The sequence below is a fragment of the Osmerus eperlanus genome, chromosome 1 (assembly GCF_963692335.1).
Source record: "Osmerus eperlanus chromosome 1, fOsmEpe2.1, whole genome shotgun sequence".
Lineage (NCBI taxonomy): Eukaryota > Metazoa > Chordata > Actinopteri > Osmeriformes > Osmeridae > Osmerus > Osmerus eperlanus.
Genome location: NC_085018.1, coordinates 18,263,970 through 18,286,796, shown reverse-complemented (window position 1 = coordinate 18,286,796; position 22,827 = coordinate 18,263,970). Strand labels below are relative to the sequence as shown.

Here is a 22,827-nt window from a genome sequence, read left to right as displayed (position 1 = left end):
GCACTCCACTCCATATAGCCACAATTAGGCCCTCGACTGTAGAACTGTATGTGGAGGAGTATGCTACAGAGTGAGTCATCGCTCACACAACTCACAGCAAGATTGAAATAATAAATACAAATATCAATGTATTTATGCTATGAGATTAGGAGGTAGATTAAGTCTAACCTAATTCAGACAAAGTGTGGATATCATTATAGATAACAGGTGTGACTGTTATTGGATGGGTCATCCTGTCTTTGTTTAAAAGTAAGTTTATCATAAAGTCTCTGCCGGAAATATATATATCTTGGGTTCCCTCTTTCTCTTTCTCTTTCTCTCTCTCTCTCTCCCTCTCTTTCCATCCCGTTCTCTTTAGAATCAGTGTGATTTATGGTGGCTGATGGCCTACCACTTTCTCTTTCTTCACGCTCTTTAACTCTCCATCACGCTCTATTGATATTAGCCACATAAGGAAATTGAGCTAAATGATCACACTCACCTGCTGATCCATAGCTTTAACAGCTGAAGCAGACCGCTCTAAGAAACCACAAAACACACACACATACAAAAGTACAGCAATTAAATTACAGACATTAAACATATATGGATGTAGCCAGGTGACATATATTGTTTTACATACTCCAATATTTAAATGAGAAAAGTACATGATTTTCAGTTGAAGTAATTTCTTCTTTCAAGATGAAATCCGAACAGCGTTTCCATGAGGTAAGACAGGGACAAAGAGAAAAGAAAGAATAAAGAGTTTGTTGCTAGAAAGCAGACAAACAAGGGAGGGCACCCCTCCCCCTTCACCCCTCACCATTCATAAACCCCCTGGGAAACAGACTAACCATACCACAACTCCAATCCGCATATCAAATCTACCCAGCAACCATTTACTGTCTAGAGAAAGACAGGAGAACATACTGGAACTGAAGAGAAAGATGGTGCTTGATGATGACATTCTACCATTCTCTGTATTTTCAACCCCTTTTCCCCCATCATCTCATAACTCATCCCTACCTTCATTATCCTCTCATGTCATGCCTGCTACCCATCATCCACCCCCACCCCCCTATCCTTAATCCAGCCTAATGTGAGGAGTATAGCTACAGTACCATTTTACCTGAAGCAAACCACACCTTTACCTTCACAGACTACAGACGTCTGCCTAGAAGCACTGAGATATTTCGATGGACAGACAGAAACAGACAGACACACACAGGCTACGCAGCACCACCACCAAACACTCCCATTCAGCACGGAGACAATCAAATAGTAAAGATAGAGCCTGCAGCTAACAAAAGAAGTGCAGCCTTTGTTCCCTGTGTTGGTGCAAGGGAGTGGGGAATAAGGATGGATACGGATGGAGGATGGGGAGAGTGAAATGCCAGCACAAAGAAAGAGCTGAGGAACAGAAGTTCATTTTTCCTTCTTTGCTACTTACTGCCTGTCAGTATACTAGACATCCCTCCATCACTTTGAATCCCTCTCCTACTGAGGTGGTGATGCCTGTCACTGGAAGCTCTGACGCAGAATAGGGTTGTGGAACAGCACATTGTGTAATATCTCTATGTGACTTTGCCATGTAGGTGCTGCACCCTTCAGCTGAGAGTAAGTCACAGAGACACCTATTGTGTAGACTTCAAGGTCAGTGTCTGGGATAACCAGCAGCCAACACCACCACAGTCAAACAGTCAGTCTCTTCTTATCCTAGCCAACATCTACAAGGTCATCTTGGTTGAAAACTGTGTTTATGTCCTGAACAGACCAGACTAGTTTAAGGGTGAGTATGAAACAGTGCAGAAAAGGCTGCTGTTACTACACTGATTATTTTGAACGAATAGAACAAAAAACAATCTGACTAATCTCTCTTTATTTATCTGAAAGGGAGGCTCCTCAACTGGATGAATATTTGGCAAACTTACACTATTATTCTAATGTGCCCAGATATCTCATCTTCTACAGTTACCTTAATTGAATTTATTTGCATCGAGTAAACAAGTAGCAGATAGCCAGTTTAGCGTAACATGTCTGTGTGAGAGCTTTAAAAACAATTTCAATTTGTTTTTGGACTAAAACAAATCAAGCACAGCCATATGTTTGACAAAACCAAATGAAATTCCATTCCCAAGTGCATAGCTAAATTGCTTTTCTCAGGCCCAATTATAAAGGGATCTGTTGATTTTCTTGTTAAGGGAATGTGATTGGTTGCAGATTGGCAGGGTCTAATGTGAAGACTAACTTAATACATAATGACTGGAGGAACACCTAAACGGCCATTAACACCAATCTCCTGGGACAGGTCACATTGATGCTCACCTCAACACTGTGGAGGACTGTGTCAACACATTCATTCAAGTCAATACTGGCAAAGACCTCACTGACTTTGTGTAAGCAGTATATTACACTGAAAGCTTACAATGAAACACATATGTGGGCATGCAAACATCTGTGTATACATTTACACACACAAAGACAAGTGCCAGGTCTTCTTCTGGCTCACCTCCAGTAGATCACCCACACTTTCTTGACCCTCCTTGTCCTATCACACCAGGAGGGAGTTTAAAACTGTTCTATCTAATGAAACAATCTAAAAAACAGCAACTTCTCTCAAACTGGTTTTTTTAGGACTTTGTGTGTGTGTGTATAATGACATCAGACATCCGTCAGATGTGTTGCTACTAGCGTGGGGGAGGGAGGCATGTATGTGACAGTGTGTCACAACAAGGTGGCAAATGTGCTAAATGTGGGAGGAGGCATCTGCTTCGGTTACTGTTGATAGCACCATCAGACTGTTTCACATTAGTGCCTAATTATGATACATCAAGGAGCAATATTTGTTATATTTACAAAAGATTACAGAAATTAGCATATTGGCAGTAAGTTCCTCGATTTTGCATTACACAATGTAATGACCCAAGCCATTAGAAAGAAACCCAGTAAGATTCAGATTCCCTGAGAATCATTTGCACAAATGAGACAGACTTATTGAATGACAAAGCATGATGAGATTGTATTCTGCTCTATATTCTGAGTGAATGGTGGCCCATTGCGCCATCATCTTTCAGACAGTAATGTTGCAAAATGGAACGTCAAATTATATCTGTCAAAGAAAATTGGTCAAATCTAAATGTCTGTCAAAAGATCTGTCTCCTGCCTCCTCACTGAATCCACAAATTATCCCATAAGCTTCTCATCTTAAAAAAGAGAATGGAGGGATGGAGAGACAGACTAAAAGACAAGAACTGAAATGCACACCACGTTTGCCTGTGCTGTTTTCCCAGGGGGCTGCTGAAGTCAGCTCTGTTATCTGAGATCTAATAAACCAGAGGATACGCTGCAACGCCTTTCCTGTGAGGGAACTGTAGCCATGGAGACCATGCCACAGGCAGGTTAATGGCTGGAAATTATGATTGGTTGATTCGACCTTTGCGGACCAAAGGTCAGCAATCACCAGGTGGTCATGGAATCAGCATTCAGCTTTCTGTGAACTGAATTGGCTAATACAAAAAACAAATGTCATCTGCCAAATTTTGCACAGTTTTGGGAGGAAGTACTATATTTATGTTTCAATCAATATGTCTTTCATTGGCCAAAAATGTATCTTCCGTCTACTCGACACGAGTCCTTCAGAATACACTCTACTGCATGGATTTTCATTTGCACTGTGAACATTGGCTGAAAGAGATATTTAGACCATGTCAGCATTGAAAATATCGAAACCACATCAGACTCTTATGTTAATTAATCACATTGGGGATAATATACAACTACTCATAGAGGAAATTAATAATTGATTGGGAAAAGACTTGTACTGACTTACAGTACAATACCTTAAACATTATAACCTATTGCACAAAACTCATCCAACATCTGTCAAACAGATTAATGTAATCTCTTTATCATGCCGAGGTGATAGTGACACTTATTACAGGTTGGTTCCACCAGTCTCATTGCAGCAATTTAGGTAGAACCATGGAAGCAGCTCTCAAAACAGCCTCTCCAACACAGATGGAATGATGATTGTCACTTTAATGTGATCCTAGGAAAAGAGAGGGAGAGACAGCACAAAGGAATGCAGACAACATAGCAAGTGTAAAGCTTCGATCTCTAAACTCCACGTGTGTGTGTGTACTGAATTTGGGGAAGACAACAACAGGATACCTGCATGAATGCAACAATCAAACTGCAAGTTCTAAAAGATGACAACGTCATCAAGAATAATACATGGTCTATAAGCATTGCCATTGGTCGAGTCATTCGGTACTCTGTCAAATTACTCCGTTCCCATCGATGCAAGCAGATGGTCGTGCTGCCCTTGGCACCGGTGGCAGACCCTGCCGCGCGACCAATATCTTGTTTCAAACCAGTTCACTCTCACCGAACAGACAGAGCCAGGTGGTCGTTGGAGGAGGGCACGAGCTCAGAGATGCGCAATCTGAAGCGCTGTGAGGTGATAGCCAAAGACAAATAGAAACAGACCTCTAGTGTCAACCGGATAGATCAGTGAGATATAGGCTAGGTCGGACAAATGATTTTTATTAGTCAATAAATTGCTTACATTTTGAATACGACGATTAAAAAAATTCTAAAGGTATTGTTCGCGGAGGCTATTGGTCAATCATCGGAGTGTTGATGGAACAGAACATTTTTTTCGTAGGTGAGAGATATTTACAGCTTCATTCATTATTTCACATTTCCAAAAGAAATAATCATCTTTCAGCTAGGATTATAATACTATAGCCTATTTGTGAAAATGAATCACAAACTAAAGTGTTAATCAGTGAACGATAGCCTAATTAAATTAACAGATAGGCTACTGTTCAAAGATGTTCACGATTTTTGAGATGCAGATTTAGAATAGTACACTAAATTCTACTTTCTACGTGGCTTTTACAAGTAGGCTATAGTAGAATCCGACTGTAAAGACCAAAATAAAATAAAATGTTTTAAAGTGCACAGATTGCAATAATATTTATTTCTGATGTGCAGTGTCCAAACCCTTGCGCATTTTGTAGTTAGGATAGATGGACGCAAACATTACAGCGAGTGCAATCTAATTGGTTTTGCCACGACGGTGCTCAATTTTGCATTCTGGAGTCCACATGTGTTTCAAAATAAGTAACTTGCCTTTTGTGTGTTTTGATTATGCTAGGCTCCTGTATCATCTGTTATACGCAGCATTAAAAATGAAAATCCCTATTTTGTTCAGAATATAAAATATTCCTAATACGCTGATGTGTTGCATCATATAGGCTAATTGCAGCAGGTTAATCAGTAAGATACACCCGGAACTGATTACTGAAACTACTACACTAAGTATAATTGTTCTGAAATTAAAGGATCACCAGGGGCCTCTTTGTGTCCCAAAAATGTGATCTGAACGAAGGCTTCTTGAGGTTTTCCTCAGCTGAGTTAGTGAGGGCGACACATCGCAACGTTCCAAAACCACACGGTTGTATTTGGAATAGCTGAGTGGCACTAGGAATCTATGGTGTCATTCCGACAGATTTCTTGATTGCTCTGTGAAGAAATTCGACAATATTCATCCGAAAAAGGAAAAACTATCAAGGCTTAAACCAGTCTGACAACCGGTGGGGGCAGTGACTTTGTATTAAATTATCAATCTTTGTGTTGAAGTTGTACATCCGTTCGTTGCTGCAGCAGCTGTACAGTCACACCTGTTACTGAGCTTTAGACCAGAGAGAGAGAGAGTTCCAACCTGCATTACATGAGAGGAAAATCCTAGACTGTAGATGTGCTAAACTGAGAACTCATTTAGTACTCAGGTGTATTTTTCCAGTTCTGTGTTCAGACACATTTATTTTTTATTTTTTTTTCCAGCCATGGCAGGATTGTTTTATAGACAAATTGTGTATCCCCTTTGTAAATGCCTTTTTAATGTTTTCAAACCATAGGCTTTGAGTCAGAGTTTGAGATTCAGTGGCCTTAGCATCTGTTCCCTTGTCCTTTGCATTGGAACTTTGTCTTGGGAATATCAAGATATTGACAAAACTGACACAGATGTCCTGAGACAGTGGTATGTGTGTGTGTGTGTGTGTGTGTGTGTGTGTGTGTGTGTGTGTGTGTGTGTGTGTGTGTGTGTGTGTGTGTGGCACTCAGAGCACTCCCACCCACCCCACACACAAGCTGTAACTATCCTTTGCACGTAGTTCAGGAGTCGTGAGAACCAGTCAACACAAAGACAGGGTTCGACATGGTGTGTGTGGTGTGCAACACATGTCTTCAAGACCCATTGAGAGGGCCTGAGACTGACTCTGCGCTGGGTTCCAGTGTTTGGGGTCGCTGGGTGTTTGAGGGGTGTACCAGCGCGACCCCCTCCCATTGTGACTGTGGTCTAGGGAAGCAGGGGAACATGTCACCCCATTGTGAGGCTTTGTAAAGACGTTTCTGACCAACGCAGCTGTTTGTCTAGCACTAGGCTGTACATACACAGGAATAAATATGCATTTCTTGTCAATGACTGAGGGAGAGAATGATTGTGGATGATGAGGAAATGGACTAGTTTAGATGTAGTACTTGAGTTACTCCATCAACATGCCAAATGTTTTGTAAAGTAAGACATCTAATATGAGGAATTACTCTCCATTACTTATCCTCTCCATGTCTTACCAGCAATTATATTTTTGTGCTTTTTCCAATATGGGCTATTTGTTGAGATATCTCAGCTTTTCCGTCCATTGCTGCAGTGTTTCAGGACTGCCAAAGTCAGCATGATTGATCCATGCTCAGATGACAACCTATTGGTTTTTCACCGCCATTGCAGTTGGAACCGGAGAGGAAAAGGGAGGGGTATGAATGAAGCCAGGAAGGGGAGAGCAGTGAGCACGTGATAGAGAGTGTACTGTATGTAGGAAGAAAGAGCGTAGGAATTAGAGACAGAAAATACCATGCTCTTAGCACTATGTTTTATTCATTAGGAAATTAAGCATGCGCATGTGAAACAAGTGTGATCTGTGATCTAAATAGCCTAACTCAGACAGTCAGACCAGAGGATTCTGGGGAGGAGCTGTACGTTATTCAGCATGCAGAATCCAGTGTCCATATCCAGAGCAGTGTGTCACTCCTTTCCAGCACCCTCTCGTCTTGTCTCTCAAACTCTCCTCTTCTCCTCCTCCTTCCTCCACCAGCTCTAGCAGCTGCACCAGAGCCCTGTGTGAATGTTACTCCTGCATACTAATGGAGCAGGAACAGACTGCCTTCTCAGGCCAATGCAGCAAGGACACAGAACAGCAGACAGCTCTATGCCACCCCAGCAGTCCATCAGGAAAACAAAACATGTGTTTGGTTCTGATTGTCTTCTAATGACTGCTAGCCCCATTCTAGTGATAGTGGGAGGAGTGAATCAGAAGCTGTGTGCATGGTGGCTGTGCTGTGGTTTCACATGATGTGGTGGGTGTTCTGTAGTGGCTCCAGAAAAAGGTTGTTTGCCTCCGACAGGTGAAGAAATCAAGTTGTGGTGCATTGGCAGCTTCTGTCGATAACAAACAAATGCATATGTTGCCATTTGACAGTGCATATGGACCTGGATTATATAGCTGTGGAGAGAAGACATGTTATTCATGATGCCTTCTCCTACATGATGTTAGTGATATCTGATGATGTCAAAGTTTGCTGGCACAGTACACCTGTATCTATGGATGTGCTTGGTTGCGATCATCTCGGTGTTGCTTGCTGGCCGCCTAATGGCACACACAGCTCCTCATTTGGGTATGAAACAGACGTGCCGATGCCATAGCCGTCGCCATGGTGACGGCATGAATGTGAGCCTGTTGTGTGGCTGCTGATTGGGAAACACTGTTCACATTTACACCAAATGAAAAGAGGCAGAGTGAAAGAGGGGAAAGACATTTCTCTTCCCAGTGAAAAGTGCAATCATTTTGTCATTAGAGTGATTTCCTCTTGGCAGGGCCAGCCTAGGAGAACTTGGTGGTGTGTCTGAATGGCCAGGGTCACTAAGTCACTAACCAGAAAATCCACAAAACAACACTGCTTACCTTAGTGCCCAGTACCCAAGTTATATAGCCTAGTACCTGAGACGGCTGTAGGTTTTGAAACATTTTAGGAAAAAGTACTATTTAAAGGAAAACTTACAAAGTTGATCTGAAACCCCCATCCATAAACCTGTCCCCTGATCTTGTAACCTAATCTTGAGTAAAGAGAGACTCCCTAGGCCAGCTTTGGGCAAAAGACTAGGCTCTCCTGGATAGGTCAGCCTGGATGTGCTTTCTCACGGGCTCAGATGAGCTTCATTAGTCCCTATGCTGTCTGGAAATACAGGGTTATAAATGCATTAATGAGTCCTTGGCAGCAAACAGACAGCTGATTACATCTCTGAATTATATCTCGCCTCACTTGCTTGCTTTGAACCTTGGGGGTATGTTTCTCTCAGGGTAGGCTCTTAGAACAGAGAACATCCATGTATCTGTTAAAATATATATAAGCGTGGTGTGTGTTTGTTTTTGTCAAAATAAAATAGCTATTATATATATATTACATGGCAGAGTGAATTGAGAGAGAGACATCTGCCCGAGGCCTGTTGCTCTGCTTTAATTCATACCAAACCAGCTAGATAATGCTCAGTGTATTTGTAGTTCTTGTGTGTAGATAGACAAAGTGAAAGGGGGAGGGAGGGACTGAAAAAGAGAGGGTGTGCATGTGTATTCTCAGCATAAATTGTGTACTGCTGGATGCAGTAGTTCTGCAGGCTTTGAGATTAGCTTCTTGGATCCAACTCCGTCAACAAGGAAAATGATCTAACAAGCCCAGGAAACCAGCATTCCAGACACTTTATGTAAGGCCCATCTTATGTAAGGCACACATTTTATGTCATCTTAAATGACCTAAGACCAGAGAATAAGATAATCTCCACATCCACTTCAGGGGCAAGGCTATGGAAGTCTGCCTGACAAAACTGTGTGATCAGTTTGTGCAGCCACAGTTTACTCCATGATGGTATAAAGCGCTTGGCTTCTATGGGCATCAGCAGAGCCTAGGGAAAGTGTGTTTGTAAGCCGACACCGTCAGACTGGTGCTGTGTCAGAGGATAAAAAACAACATCTGTCTAGCCCCCATTTGATCATTGCTGTGTCCACTGAGCGACCATTACACTAACTACACATACTCACTGTTATCTGACTATTGGCAGTATTTCTGAGATTGCATCTGAGCTTCCATGGTTGGTTTCGTATTTTCTGGGCGTGTGAATCCTCCCACCAACACCAGCAGCACTGCTCAGAAAAAGTCACACACTCACACACACACACAATCACCCTATGATATGGGTCAGAGCGGATGGGTCCCCTCCACCTCCTCTGCCCCCCCCCCCCCCACACACACAGCGCTGACAGCCCTCCAGGAGCCGGGTGCCAGGTGTCTGAGTTTTATAGCCTCAGCATGAAAGCAGTGATTACCTCGCATGTCTCCTCCAATTTAAGAGTAGGCAGCAGTGGAGAAAAGGAGAGGGAGAGATGAGAGGTAAATAGATTGCATTTTACTGTACATGGATAGATATCAAGATACAGTGCATTGACAGACAATCAGACTGATGGAACACTAAACAGCAGTGAGTTTAAAGATGGATTAATGAAGACAGGGAAAAGGAGAGGGCAGCAGAAAGTGAGATGTGATACCTCTGTGTCATGATATCGTCAGGGTTGTCATGACACAATCATTTGAGACACAGTACATTCAACCTTACTCCCTCAAGTTACCAAAACTAGAATTCTGAAATCATCCTTGATGTGCTGATGTCCACTGTGACATCCTCTGCTAATTTGCTAAAAGCCTGCCACACTGAAAACTAACTTCCCTTAGCTTGCAAGGATGTATAACAATATATCTACAAATATAGAAGCCAAATCATGACATAAAAATACAAATATCATGTTTTTAACAGATTCAACATCTGTTAAAAGTCAATTAAGTTGAGTAGTCTGGTCAGCACACAAAGTACTGTGAGTTATATATTACTAGAATAATGAAACTCACTGAATGTTTCAGCACATAAAATAATCCTGTACAGTAACATAATTGATTTGTATTCTGATGCAATTGTAATTTGGCCCCTTGGTGGACTATTTTATTATAAATCAGAGATGTTTCACTGTCATAAAATCCATTAGTTCATACTGTACTTCATGTGGGGTAGAAAATTGTACCATGTACATTACAAGATGCACCTGCATGTTATTATAATGATGCTGGCAGAAAACAAAGCACTGGCAGTGTTTTTGAACTTAATAAAGTCCCATTTTGTCGAGTTGCTATAAATATTATGCTAGTAGATGCTTAATCAAAGCTGTGAGACTGTCAGTCACGCATCCCTGCTTTCTGTTCTACTGCCAGTTTGCTGTTTTAAAGATGAAAGGAGAGAGAAATCAAACTACAGCTACTGGATTCTATGTTAATATTGCCTCTTTGGTAAGAATTCTGACTGAATTGTCATATCTTCATGTGAAACAAAACACAGGCAGAGGAACACATACAGACACATACGTCTGTTTCTCAGTATCTAGAACATGTAAAAAGTAAGTACAAAAGAATACCTGCTGTTTAAAAAGCATGTGAGTTTGAGGCTGGATGCTGAGACAGGGGGCTGTGGGCTCTGCATGTCAGCTCCGGTAACCAGGTGAAGCCATGTACAAATTGAATAGTGTGGGGAAAAAAGTCTGTGTGACTTCAGTCTCGGTTCTGGAGTATAACATTTATAACAGCTAAGTGGAGAAAGAGAAACACCGGCCCCAAAAAATCAAGTGTTATACAAAATAAGGCAAACTCTCAATCACAGTCAAGACAGTCATCATGTATCAGTCAGCATGCCTGGCTCTAGGCGGGGGAACAAACACATGTTTGACAGTATTTTAACAGTACTGTATGTACTGTAGAGGAAAACCATATTCCCCCATGACAGGCATTTAAGATCCGCTATCGGCGACTTAAACGAAGAGGAAGACTAAAAGTTCATGTTTGATTTCTATAATTGGGTCTCATAAATGTGGAGGGAAACCGACCGACTCAACAGTGCAGAACGCTCTCCTCTCCCCTGGATGTGTGGAGTGTTGTGGTGCTGAACGCTCTCCTCTCCCCTGGATGTGTGGAGTGTTGTGGTGCTGAACGCTCTCCTCTCCCCTGGATGTGTGGAGTGTTGTGATGCTGAACGCTCTCCTCTCCCCTGGATGTGTGGAGTGTTGTGGTGCTGAACGCTCTCCTCTCCCCTGGATGTGTGGAGTCCTGTGGTGCTGAACGCTCTCCTCTCCCCTGGATGTGTGGAGTGTTGTGGTGCTGAACGCTCTCCTCTCCCCTGGATGTGTGGAGTCCTGTGGTGCTGAACGCTCTCCTCTCCCCTGGATGTGTGGAGTGTTGTGGTGCTGAACGCTCTCCTCTCCCCTGGATGTGTGGAGTGTTGTGGTGCTGAACGCTCTCCTCTCCCCTGGATGTGTGGAGTGTTGTGGTGCAGAACGCTCTCCTCTCCCCTGGATGTGTGGAGTGTTGTGGTGCTGAACGCTCTCCTCTCCCCTGGATGTGTGGAGTCCTGTGGTGCTGAACGCTCTCCTCTCCCCTGGATGTGTGGAGTGTTGTGGTGCAGAACGCTCTCCTCTCCCCTGGATGTGTGGAGTGTTGTGGTGCAGAACGCTCTCCTCTCCCCTGGACGTGTGGAGTGTTGTGGTGCTGAACGCTCTCCTCTCCCCTGGATGTGTGGAGTGTTGTGGTGCTGAACGCTCTCCTCTCCCCTGGATGTGTGGAGTGTTGTGGTGCTGAACGCTCTCCTCTCCCCTGGATGTGTGGAGTGTTGTGGTGCAGAACGCTCTCCTCTCCCCTGGATGTGTGGAGTGTTGTGGTGCAGAACGCTCTCCTCTCCCCTGGATGTGTGGAGTGTTGTGGTGCTGAACGCTCTCCTCTCCCCTGGATGTGTGGAGTGTTGTGGTGCTGAACGCTCTCCTCTCCCCTGGATGTGTGGAGTGTTGTGGTGCTGAACGCTCTCCTCTCCCCTGGATGTGTGGAGTGTTGTGGTGCTGAACGCTCTCCTCTCCCCTGGATGTGTGGAGTGTTGTGGTGCTGAACGCTCTCCTCTCCCCTGGGGGTTCATCCCACTAGCTTGCCTGTCCTTTGTCACCTACCTGCACCCCAGACCCGTTCTGGCCCAGACCTGGCATCACCACCGACCATTTCTTTCCGGCTGGTTAATAGGCTAGTTTAAACCTGCATGTGTGCTGACTGTGCTACTGCTTCTAGAGACATGTTTTGCACTGAAGACCAGCCGTCAACAACGTTCAGAGTTTTTTTTATTCCCCAGCTGCCCTAGCGGATTAGGCCTATTGTGTAATGGCCTCACCGCCAGAGCTGGTCACACCAAAGGACCTTTTTAACTGTGCATAGCATATGTAGATAATCTCCACTGGGTGGAGGGAGTGTGTTATCTCTGAGGAGACAGACACAGTGAACATGAGAGCAGCAGTGCTAATATTCACACAACACCTCACCTCAGACAGGGATGCGTACATATCTAAAAAGGCAACATTCTAATCTTCTAATAGCTTACCTCTTCTCTCATGTATACTCTTGCAACTAATTGATTCTACTCTGTGCAAACAATCATCTTCATTTGATGTTTTACAAACTTTTGCACAAAACTGTAATGAAAATTGTATTTTGGGGGAAACTTTTATTGGAGATGTAACTGAATTCACTCACACATTCAGTCATTAAAATAACTGGCTGTGATGTCTATTTCATTTTCAGAACATAGAGAATGTAATAAATAGTCATACCATTCTGAAATGTGTCTCACATCTATGAGTTCAGTATTTGGTTTCTAAAAACATTTTTTCTTTTAACTACAGTAGCAGACTAGAGCCGGGTCGAGTGTTATCAGATTTTTACAGACAATCTAACTGATCCATTTGAACTCGAAAGTACAAGGCTGGCTTGTTCACCTGTTTTTGAATTGCCCGTAACTGTGTGTAAAGGCCATTAAGAGATATAAATGAACTCAGCACAATAGCAACAAATAATTTCACAGATTGATTCTGCCCTGATATGCATATCTAATAACGACTCTAAAGGTCTGGGGGGTTGCTGGTGCTGGGGAGACAGGCATCTTTCCTCTAGAGAAATGTGAAAATGTCAAGATTCAGTCTAGCCATGGCAGATGCTAGCTTTAGTTTGACTTTTCATACATATATTCTGAAAGTATTTAAGTTCTAATCTCTCTCATTTTCCCTCCCTCTTCACATGATCTAAATCTGTGAAATTGTGATGAATATAATGTAAGCTGTTTATCCGTATTGCATTGCTTTAATTCCTGACCTGGTTTCTGTGTCTTTCAGACTTGTTCTGCTGAATTGCGGGAAGAGAGAAGAAAATAAGCCCCCAGTGGAAGAAGGAAAGGGCCCTGACCATCCCCTGGCCTCCTTTCCTCAAATAGGCTTTTCCACAGGCTGGGACAACACTGCTCGGTAAACAGAAGCCCACCAGTTATCTGCAGAGGGAAGACACTGATGCTCTTGATCACTGGTGGTTGATGTCCCATCTCAAAGCTTTCCTCCAGGCCCTCTTCAGGATCCCTGCCTCTCCTCTCGGCCCAGAGTAACCAGACAGAGAGCAGACAGCATGGCTCTCACCTCTCTCCCATGGCCCCTGTTGGCTTGGATGTGTGTGGTACTGAATCTGCCCCTGGTGCAGTCTGGGGAATGCCCTCGACTATGTGTGTGTGAGATCCGGCCCTGGTTTACTCCTCAGTCCACCTACAGGGAGGCCACCACTGTGGACTGTAATGATCTGAGGCTAACTCGCATCCCCACCAACCTGTCAGCGGACACCCAGGTTCTGCTGCTCCAGAGCAACTCCATTTCCCACACGACCGGTGAGCTGGAGGTCCTGTACAACCTGACGGAGCTGGACCTTTCCCAAAACAACTTCAGCAGTGTGGAGGCGGTGGGCCTGACCAACATGAACCAACTGACAACCCTGCACTTGGAGGAGAACCAGATCAGTCAGCTGCCAGACCACTGTCTGCAGGACCTGTCTAACCTGCAAGAGCTCTACATCAACCACAACCAAATCAGCTCCATCACTCCTGGGGCCTTCTCTGGCCTGCGCAGCCTTCTGCGCCTCCACCTCAACTCAAACAAGCTCCGGGTCATTGATAGCCGCTGGTTCGAGGCCACCCCCAACCTGGAGATCCTCATGATTGGAGAGAACCCAGTCATTGGTCTCCTGGACATGAATTTCAAACCTCTAGGGACTCTGCGGAGTCTGGTGCTGGCTGGTATGGATCTCACCGACGTTCCCAGTAATGCTCTAGTGGGTTTAGACAACCTGGAGAGTTTATCCTTCTATGACAACAAGCTGGTCCGAATCCCTCAGCTGGCTCTGCAGAAGGTTCCCAATCTGAAATTCCTAGATCTAAACAAAAACCCTGTTCACAAGATCCAGGAGGGAGACTTCAGGAACATGCTGCGTCTGAAGGAGTTGGGCATCAACAACATGGTGGAGCTGGTATCCTTTGACCGTTACGCACTAGACAACCTACCTGAACTTACCAAGCTGGAGGCAACCAACAACCCCAAACTTTCCTACATCCACCGACTGGCCTTCAGGGACGTGCCCTCTCTCGAGAGCCTGATGCTTAACAACAATGCCCTCAATTCGATTTACCAGCGCACTGTGGAGGTTCTGCCCAATCTAAGGGAGATCAGCCTCCACAGCAATCCTTTGCGTTGCGACTGCGTCTTACAGTGGATGACCTCCAACCGAACCACAGTGCGTTTCATGGAGCCCCTCGCCATGCTTTGTGATTCTCCACTCGAGTTTCGGGGCCAGCATGTCAGAGAGGTGAAGCTCCAGGACTCTCCAGAACAGTGTCTGCCCCTCATCTCCCACGACACCTTCCCCAGCCACCTGAGCCTGGAGCTGGGCATGAGTGTCAGCCTGGACTGCCGGGCCATGGCCGAGCCCGAGCCCGAGATCTACTGGGTCTCCCCTCTGGGGACCAAGATCACCATGGACACCGTGTTAGATCGCTACCACCTGAGCAGCGAGGGGACCCTGAGGCTGTCTCATGTACAGGTGGAGGATTCTGGCCGCTACACCTGTGTGGCCCAGAACTCAGAGGGAGCGGACACCCGCGTCACTACCATCCGTGTCAACGGAACCCTACTGGACAGTGCCGAGGTCATGAAAATGTACGTCAAGCAGACCGAGTCCCACTCCATCCTGGTCTCCTGGAAGGTCAACTCCAATGTCATGACCTCCAACCTAAAATGGGCCTCGGCAACGATGAAGATCGACAACCCCCACATCACGTACACTGCACGTGTCCCTGTGGACGTCCACGAATACAACCTCACACACCTGCAACCCGCCACCGAGTACGAGGTGTGTCTCACCGTCTCCAACGTCCACCTGCAGACCCACAAGTCATGCGTCAACGTGACAACCCGCAGTGTCACCTTCGCTCTGGATGTTTCTGACCAGCGTCCCAGCGTCGCTCTTCTGGCTGTTATGGCCACCATGCTGGCCTTCCTCAGCTTGGCCACGGTGGGCATCTACATTGCCCGCCGATGGAAGAGGAAGAACTACCACCATTCCTTGAAGAAGTACATGCAGAAGACATCCTCCATTCCCCTCAATGAGCTCTACCCACCTCTAATCAACCTGTGGGAGGCAGACAGTGAGAAGGACAAGGAGGGCTGTGTGGAGGGCAAACCTTCTCCTGTGGACACCACTCGTAGCTACTACATGTGGTGAGGAGACCTTACCAGGCCAGACCCTGGAGCTCCCCACAGCAGCACACACAGACACACTTTTGCCATTTTGGTGCAAAAGTCATATAAAGTTGCAAATGTTTTTTGTATCTTCAGCTTTGCTAATAAGAGGCAGAGTGAATAAGGACTGGGTTTTTATTAGTATAGCGTATCGCCTTTGTTTGATTCTCTCCGTAGGTCTTTAAGGTTTTGGACTTTCCAAGATGGCAGCTGTGCTTAGCTTCCAGGTCGTATGTCTTATTAGTTGCTGTGCTCTATTTCTGTGATGCATTTTGATAGCACAGCTTTTCAATTTATTCTTCTGGACTCTGGGTTTTTTAGGGTCTATTATGCAGGTTGGGACTACTGTTCCTCTTGCAGTAATGGTAGAGATAAATGTGTCTTTCTCTCGTTTTGTAAGACAGGTAATCTGTTGTGCACTGAAAGGTAGCAGAGTTTCCTTTACTGAGTTGACTCTAATTACAAGCTGACTGAGGGATTTAGACATGCTAGTCTGCCTACTGAATAATGTTAGCGATTGTACAGTAATGTTGTATCAACTATAATTTGAGACTTTCGTAATTGTAATTGGAAATATTAGGAATTAATCGGTTGATAATCGTGCTTTTTAGAAACGTGAATGTTATGATAACATACCGTTATGAGTTATAGTAGTAGCTTTATAATTTAGTCTCATTTGCTCTTTCCGATATTGCTAGAATCAGTCACTGACTACTTACTTTTGTGATTTTAACACTCAAAATGTTGTATATGGATGAGAAAGTTGAAATAAAAAACTTTTTTTCTTTTTAAAATTATGTCTCCATCATTCTGTTTTGGTGATTTACATATTTGTCTATTTTTTATTTAGTAGGTACAACAATACCCATGATGTATTAACAGAAAGCGAGCTCAGTGACCCTTCACTGTTGACTCTCAGACCGATAATCAGCTCACTCCAAGCTGCTTCCATGAGCCTTATCATCTGATCAGAGAAAGTTCAACATTCAGTTCTTTGGTCAACATATTTACATTGTTATTACACTCATACTCAAATTAAAGAGGGGGTAATGAATGGCCTACGTCATGGTGGAGCAGTGGAGTTCAGGATTGGGCAAAAAGGTGAACACATCTCTGATAATACCCAATTGCTCTGAAAGTACCGAGTCAATGAAGGGAATAGTTAAGACAAGTTCAAGACAAAATCAACGTATTTATTACAGATCTGTAAGGTGCAGCTGTCTGATACACTCAAGTTGAGCATCTCAGAGGACTGCACCATGAATACAGCAAATCAAGGGAGTATATGGTATCACAATATGAGAGGATACAAAATGATTAGCATAGCATTCACAGGCACTGAAAAAGGACTGTGTTCTAGATAGCTTTTGTTTAGGTCTTTAGATAGGGCTCCTAGAAATGGCCTTGATGTTCCTTCTATTTTCCTCATTCAAAGTTGCATGGCATTATACACTTTGGCAATATTGTGACCTCTGACTTACATTAGTGACACAGGCCTTTCCTAGTCACACCTTACAAAGAACTAACTTATGGCTATGCAGGCATAAGAAAACAGCATAATGACAGTTTATCAATGATACAAAAAAACATAATTAATAGATAGGCATATTTCTCTCCTGGACATAACCAAGGGTTATGTGCTCATCAACTTAATATAGCAAGGTATAGATCAAACATTGTTTATTATATTCAGAACATTACAAACAGAATAAAAGTAATAAAGTCATCATTATCTTATTGTTAACCGATCAGTGGTTTAAGGACAGACCTCTTCAAAGGTGACTAGCTGAAAGGGCTGAGTAGGAATCAAGATGGAGAGGTGGTGAATGTCTATGTAAAGGAAATAGACATTGTGGTAACTTGAAGATAGATCATTCAATGTGTCTTGTATAAACGTATTTGGAGCTTTGTTGCACCCTAGTGGTACCAAAAGAACTTGTGCTGAATAATGAGAATAAACCACAACCTAGTGACCATCTGTGGGCGTGCAGTAAAGTACATTGTATGCTTCATGTCTGACCTCCTGGTTGGTGCTCATACAGCAGCAATAAAGCAGCAATATACAAACACTGTACATGATATCCAGAGAAGGGCTCAGCTCAGTAAAGGATTATTAGCTTTTATAATGGCTATAAATGTCTACTATAACATCGATAAGACACATGATTTTCAGCTGATTAAACCATGCTCGTCATGTCTGTCAATATGTAACTAATTAGTTCCAAGGTTGAATCAAAAACACATACTATGAGTCAACAAACATTTGTTGACTCATAGTACAAAGTATATCATTTTACGGTAAATGATCTGACTGATTTAACTTGTTTGTTCCTGTCTTTAACTCTACTTTTAACTGCGCAACTATACTTTGGGCCTCTGGGAGGGGAAAACGATGCCCATTCCCAATGAATGGGTCAGCAGCCTCACAGGCAGTGAGGTTTTGGATCAGCCTCTCCCTGCTTAGTCTCAGTGTTTGGCCTTCTGGCACATGAAACGCCACGGTCACATTGTCCCAGACAAACCACTTATCCTTTTCTTGCAAAGGAACAAACTGCTCTACTTCTATAATGTTTGGCCTTTCGTTGTGAATTACAGGCCTAAAATTATGAGTTTTTGACAATGCTTGTGCCCGCCAAACAATGTTGTTGTTGTTAAATATACAAACAGGATCATCTCCACATTTGTTAAGATCTGGGTACTGGTCAAACTCCGTCACACTGGGGCTGTGGACAATCACAGTGTACATGATCTCTTGTTTGTAAACAGTAGTCCCATAAACTCTCATTACCGGCCCATCTCCACCACAAATCTGCTCCCTGTACATCTGCAACATGTCCCCCAGACTGAAAGTAAACTTAAAGTTCCCATAACGAGATTTGTCCATCTGGAATGCTGGTGAGGTAGTGAATTTGGTTAGGAAGGGTTCCTGCATGCTCTTCTGCAAGGCTTTCTTTTCCAGGAATCGGTCCTCTGCAATTTGGATGTCCGCATCTTCAATAGCCAAACCCCACCATAGGAGATGTGGATCATGTCCCTGAAACCCCCCCTTAAATCCCTGAAACCCCCCTGATTTCAAGATTCCTTCCAAGCCAGACTTAGTGGTGACATGTACTAATTTAGAAATATGAAACTCTATTTCTGGGAGCTGGGGGATGTCTTTTATGATGCTGATACGACAAGGAAGATCCTCCAGATCTCGCATTGTGTTTATGGTCTTGTGTTCCCCACCGAAGTGCCTATCTTCTATCCCCCTGGCATTGGTGCGCCTCATTCTCTATTGACAAGAGCCTTTGATTTACTTTAGAATTTCAGAAAGTGATGGCGAAAGAAATGCAATGTTTTTCGAAATGGGCAAATAAGACACTACCTGTGACTTATTTTGATAGATTTTTGATAGATGTGATAGATGATTTTTGATAGATGTAGGTGAGAAATTAAATAACTAGATATCTGGTTGGTGTGTTGTGTTCGCTCCAGGGGTGTCTGTTAGAACACAACTCTTGGACACGGCTTTCTCTTGTTGATTTATTGCTAGGAAATTAGCGGAGTTGTCCGTTTCTTACATGTAGGAATGAGTGTGGTGGTGGTGCTGAAACAACACAGAACGTAGACAATTAACATCACACTGCCGACACAGCATACAGAATATACCACAAATAATATGTTATATTTAAACAAATATTATACGCACTATTAACATTAATAAAATCCGACCACGAACGAAACTTAACATTTCACATACACCACTACCACTACCCCCCCCCCCCCCCCCCCCCATTGCTGGTGCTGTACAATTAAGAGCCAAAAGCTAAGAAAAATACAACAATATTGTAATAACCATGGCCAGAAAGCCCCTAAACTAATATTTTTATTGTTACCACACCTTGTCAGAAGTGAAAAGACCATACTTTACTGGTCCTCAAGAGCTTCAAATAGTGCTGACGCCGCCACAAACTGTGATGACTTCCTTTCTTCCTTTCTGTTCCACCTTTCTTATAAACTGGTCGTTAAGTGAGTATAGCTTAAGTTTCGTTTATGATCGTAATTTGACAAGGTCGAGGCCCCACCCCTTGCACCTCACCACCTCCCCCCCACCCCCCGCCGCGACAAATTTAAGTGTCCTCTTTTTTCACAAACTCAAATCTGGTCACCCTAACAATCACAGGATTAAGAACAACAACCAAACAACTTACTTTATCATGAACGCACCATATTGCTAAATTAAAGATTGCTCACTGCCAGCATAAAAGGAAAACTTAGTGCGGTACTGTATTACCGTAAAAGACCAACCGTCATTTCTAATGACTTTAACTGATAAAAGTCTGTTGACAGTCGGTCTCCCATCAGCCTTCTTACAATTATCTACAAACGTAGCTAAATGCTACAAAGACTTGTGGAAAAACTGAATCCGCTAGCGTTTAGACATTTTGCTGGTGCTGTACAATTAAGAGCCAAAAGCTAAGAAAAATACAACAATATTGTAATTGCCATAGGCCAGAAAGCCCAGAAACTAATATTTGTATTTTTACCAAAGCTTGTGAGAAGTGAAAAGATCCTACCTTGCTGGTCATTGGCCTCAAAGAGCTTCAAATAGTGCTGACGCCGACACAAACTATTTTGACTTGTCCACCTTTCTTATAAACTGGTCGTTAAGTAGCTCTGCTAAGTTTCGTTTCTGATTGTAATTTGAGGTCGAGGCTCCACCCCTTGCTCCTCAGCATGAAGCAAAGGGCCCAATGATGGAGCTTGGTGGAATTGCAATGCCATTGTGGCACCAGGCATATTCCTACCAGAGCCATAGAAAATACATATTTTAAAGCCGTTATGAGTTATAGTAGTAGCTTTATAATTTAGGCCGAATCCCAATACTACCTCTACCCCTTACCCCTAGCCTTTAGTTCACCCCTAGCCCTTGGCCCTCTAAACTGAGGGGTAAGGGCTACATACCCCTAAGAAATGAGACGCCACTTGGTTACGGTTACGGCATCTAGCACGTATCGATGTCTCCAAAGCGGGGCCCTTATTTCCTGCAAAAATATTTCATGCAGGTATTGTTGCTGAGCCTATACATCAAGCCTAAACTCATTTTAACAGGTGGAAGACAATTTATTTTGTCACATTTCACATCTTGATGATAGTGGGTGTTGTTTTACCTCAATAATTTACATTTTAAATACCGGTCAGATATTATGCAACAGGTTCATGCCTTTTCAGAAGAAAACAGTACTTTCTAGTTTCTCTACATAATCTCTGGCTGTCTGTGATGAAGGCTTTACTCCAGGTCAGCACTTGCTTTATTAACCAGCAGGGCAACAAACCAACCAAGAGGAACCCTCCTATTGTTCCATTACTTCTCTTTGGTTCTCTTTTTGTTCTCTTTTTGTTCTCTTTTTGTTCTTTTTTGTTCAGACATTTTGATAAATATCCTCTTGAGTCATTTGTAAGTAATTTATTGTATTATATTCTGGTGGTGCTGTCATTTTCTAAATGTTTGTAGCAGGGAGAGCATGTAAAAAAAGTAGGTAAAAGATTATGCTAAATACAATTTGATAAGGTTGTGTTTTCCTCTCCTCTCTCATTCTCTCCCCTACCCTCGCACCCTCTCCTTTCTTTTCCTCTCCTCTCCTCAGGTCTTTGGCTTGCTGCTGTGGACTCTGTCAGGAGGATCTGATTACTCTCTCATCCCAGGCTTTGGCTGGGTGATGTTCGTGGCTGTGATGTACTGGGTCCTCACTGTCGTCCTCCTCCTCGCCGGCCTGACTGAGACCAAGATCAGAAATCCCACATTAGTACTGCAGTGAACATCACGCACTCTCACACACCTGTGCACACAAACACACATGTGTACAAGTGCATGCACACAAACACACACAGTGACAATCTTTTCACAGTTATGGCTGACTCCATTATGTACTCATGTTAAGTCCTTCTGTCCCCACTTCCTTCCTTTACAAACACACACACACAAACACACACACACACACGTACACATACCCACACACACATGCAGGGCCTGTGTTTCAACGCCAGCGCCACTGTATTATACCTGGTGTCAGCAGCTGTGGAAACAGCTTTCGAAAGAAAGTTGTTTGTCAGAAAGTTGTTTGTTCGATTCCCGGCCATGCTAAATGACGTTGTGTCCTTGGGCAAGGCACTTCACCCTACTTGCCTCGGGGAGAATGTCCCTGTACTTACTGTAAGTCACTCTGGATAAGAGTGTTTGCTAAATGACTAAATGTAAATGTAAACTAATTAGTTGCAAGGTTGAACCAAAAAACATTGTAATAGAAGGTTAACTGGAAAATGCAAGATTGAATTGAGTTGAATAAACCATCATGAACATCAGCTCTTCTGCAAAGCTTTCTTTTCCAGGAATCGGTCCTCTCCAATTTGGATGTCCGCATCTTCAATAGCCAAACTCTAACAATATTACAGTACAGCAAACAAATCCTCCCAGTTTAGTGTCTGTACGAGAGATAGGGGGCACATTACCTTTATAAGGCAAACTAGGTTAACTTATACATATGGTTTATTTCTGAGTAATAAGGAGATAATAAAAACAATATCAAATAATGCACATTTAACTGAGATAATACCAAAGTACAAGCACAAATAGACATTTTATGTAACCTTAGTTTTCAGTTTTCTGATATGCTGTGTATCAGTCTTGTTTGTAAATAATTTGCATTGCTTATATTTGACTAAGAGACTGCTTCCTGGTGCATAGCACTGGCCTTTAAACAAATTTATATTAGCAACGTTATCAAACAATCTGACTGAAAATGTCCCTTTTTTTGGATTATCTCCCATTGCAATTCTCGTTGGTTTCTTTTTTCAGAGCTCAAGAGACTTTATAAAAAAAGCAATGCAAATGATTTACAAACAAGACTGATACACAGCCTATCAGAAAACTGAAAACACAAATGTGCCTGATGTGTTTGATGTTCCAAATGTGTTTGATGTGCCAATGGCCATCCAACAAAGGTGTTGGATGGCCATTGGCACAACAGCCAATGCCCTTGTAGAAATGCTCCACAAGGAGAAGGAAGAGGAG

At 43.3% G+C, this 22,827-nt stretch overlaps 2 protein-coding genes across 3 annotated transcripts; one reads left to right on the top strand and one right to left on the bottom strand.

The window, feature by feature from the left end:
* The first annotated feature begins 4,265 nt into the window (after positions 1-4,265).
* On the top strand, positions 4,266-16,567 carry LOC134023861 (leucine-rich repeat neuronal protein 1-like). Its single transcript, XM_062466223.1, has 2 exons — positions 4,266-4,645; positions 13,335-16,567. Exon 2 carries the CDS (start codon positions 13,618-13,620, stop codon positions 15,754-15,756), a length of 2,139 nt encoding a protein of 712 aa, XP_062322207.1. The 5' UTR covers positions 4,266-4,645; positions 13,335-13,617; the 3' UTR covers positions 15,757-16,567.
* Positions 16,568-16,945: 378 nt separating this feature from the next.
* On the bottom strand, positions 16,946-20,428 carry LOC134023845 (uncharacterized). Of its 2 annotated transcripts, none has more exons than XM_062466206.1 (2): positions 20,333-20,428; positions 16,946-19,362 (listed from the first exon to the last, which is right to left on the bottom strand). In XM_062466206.1, exon 2 carries the CDS (start codon positions 19,042-19,044, stop codon positions 18,067-18,069), a length of 978 nt encoding a protein of 325 aa, XP_062322190.1. In that variant the 5' UTR covers positions 19,045-19,362; positions 20,333-20,428; the 3' UTR covers positions 16,946-18,066. The 2 variants fall into 2 exon arrangements, with proteins under 2 accessions (XP_062322190.1, XP_062322197.1); XM_062466213.1 differs by lacking the exon at positions 20,333-20,428 and adding an exon at positions 19,657-19,744.
* Between the last annotated feature and the right edge of the window lie 2,399 nt (positions 20,429-22,827).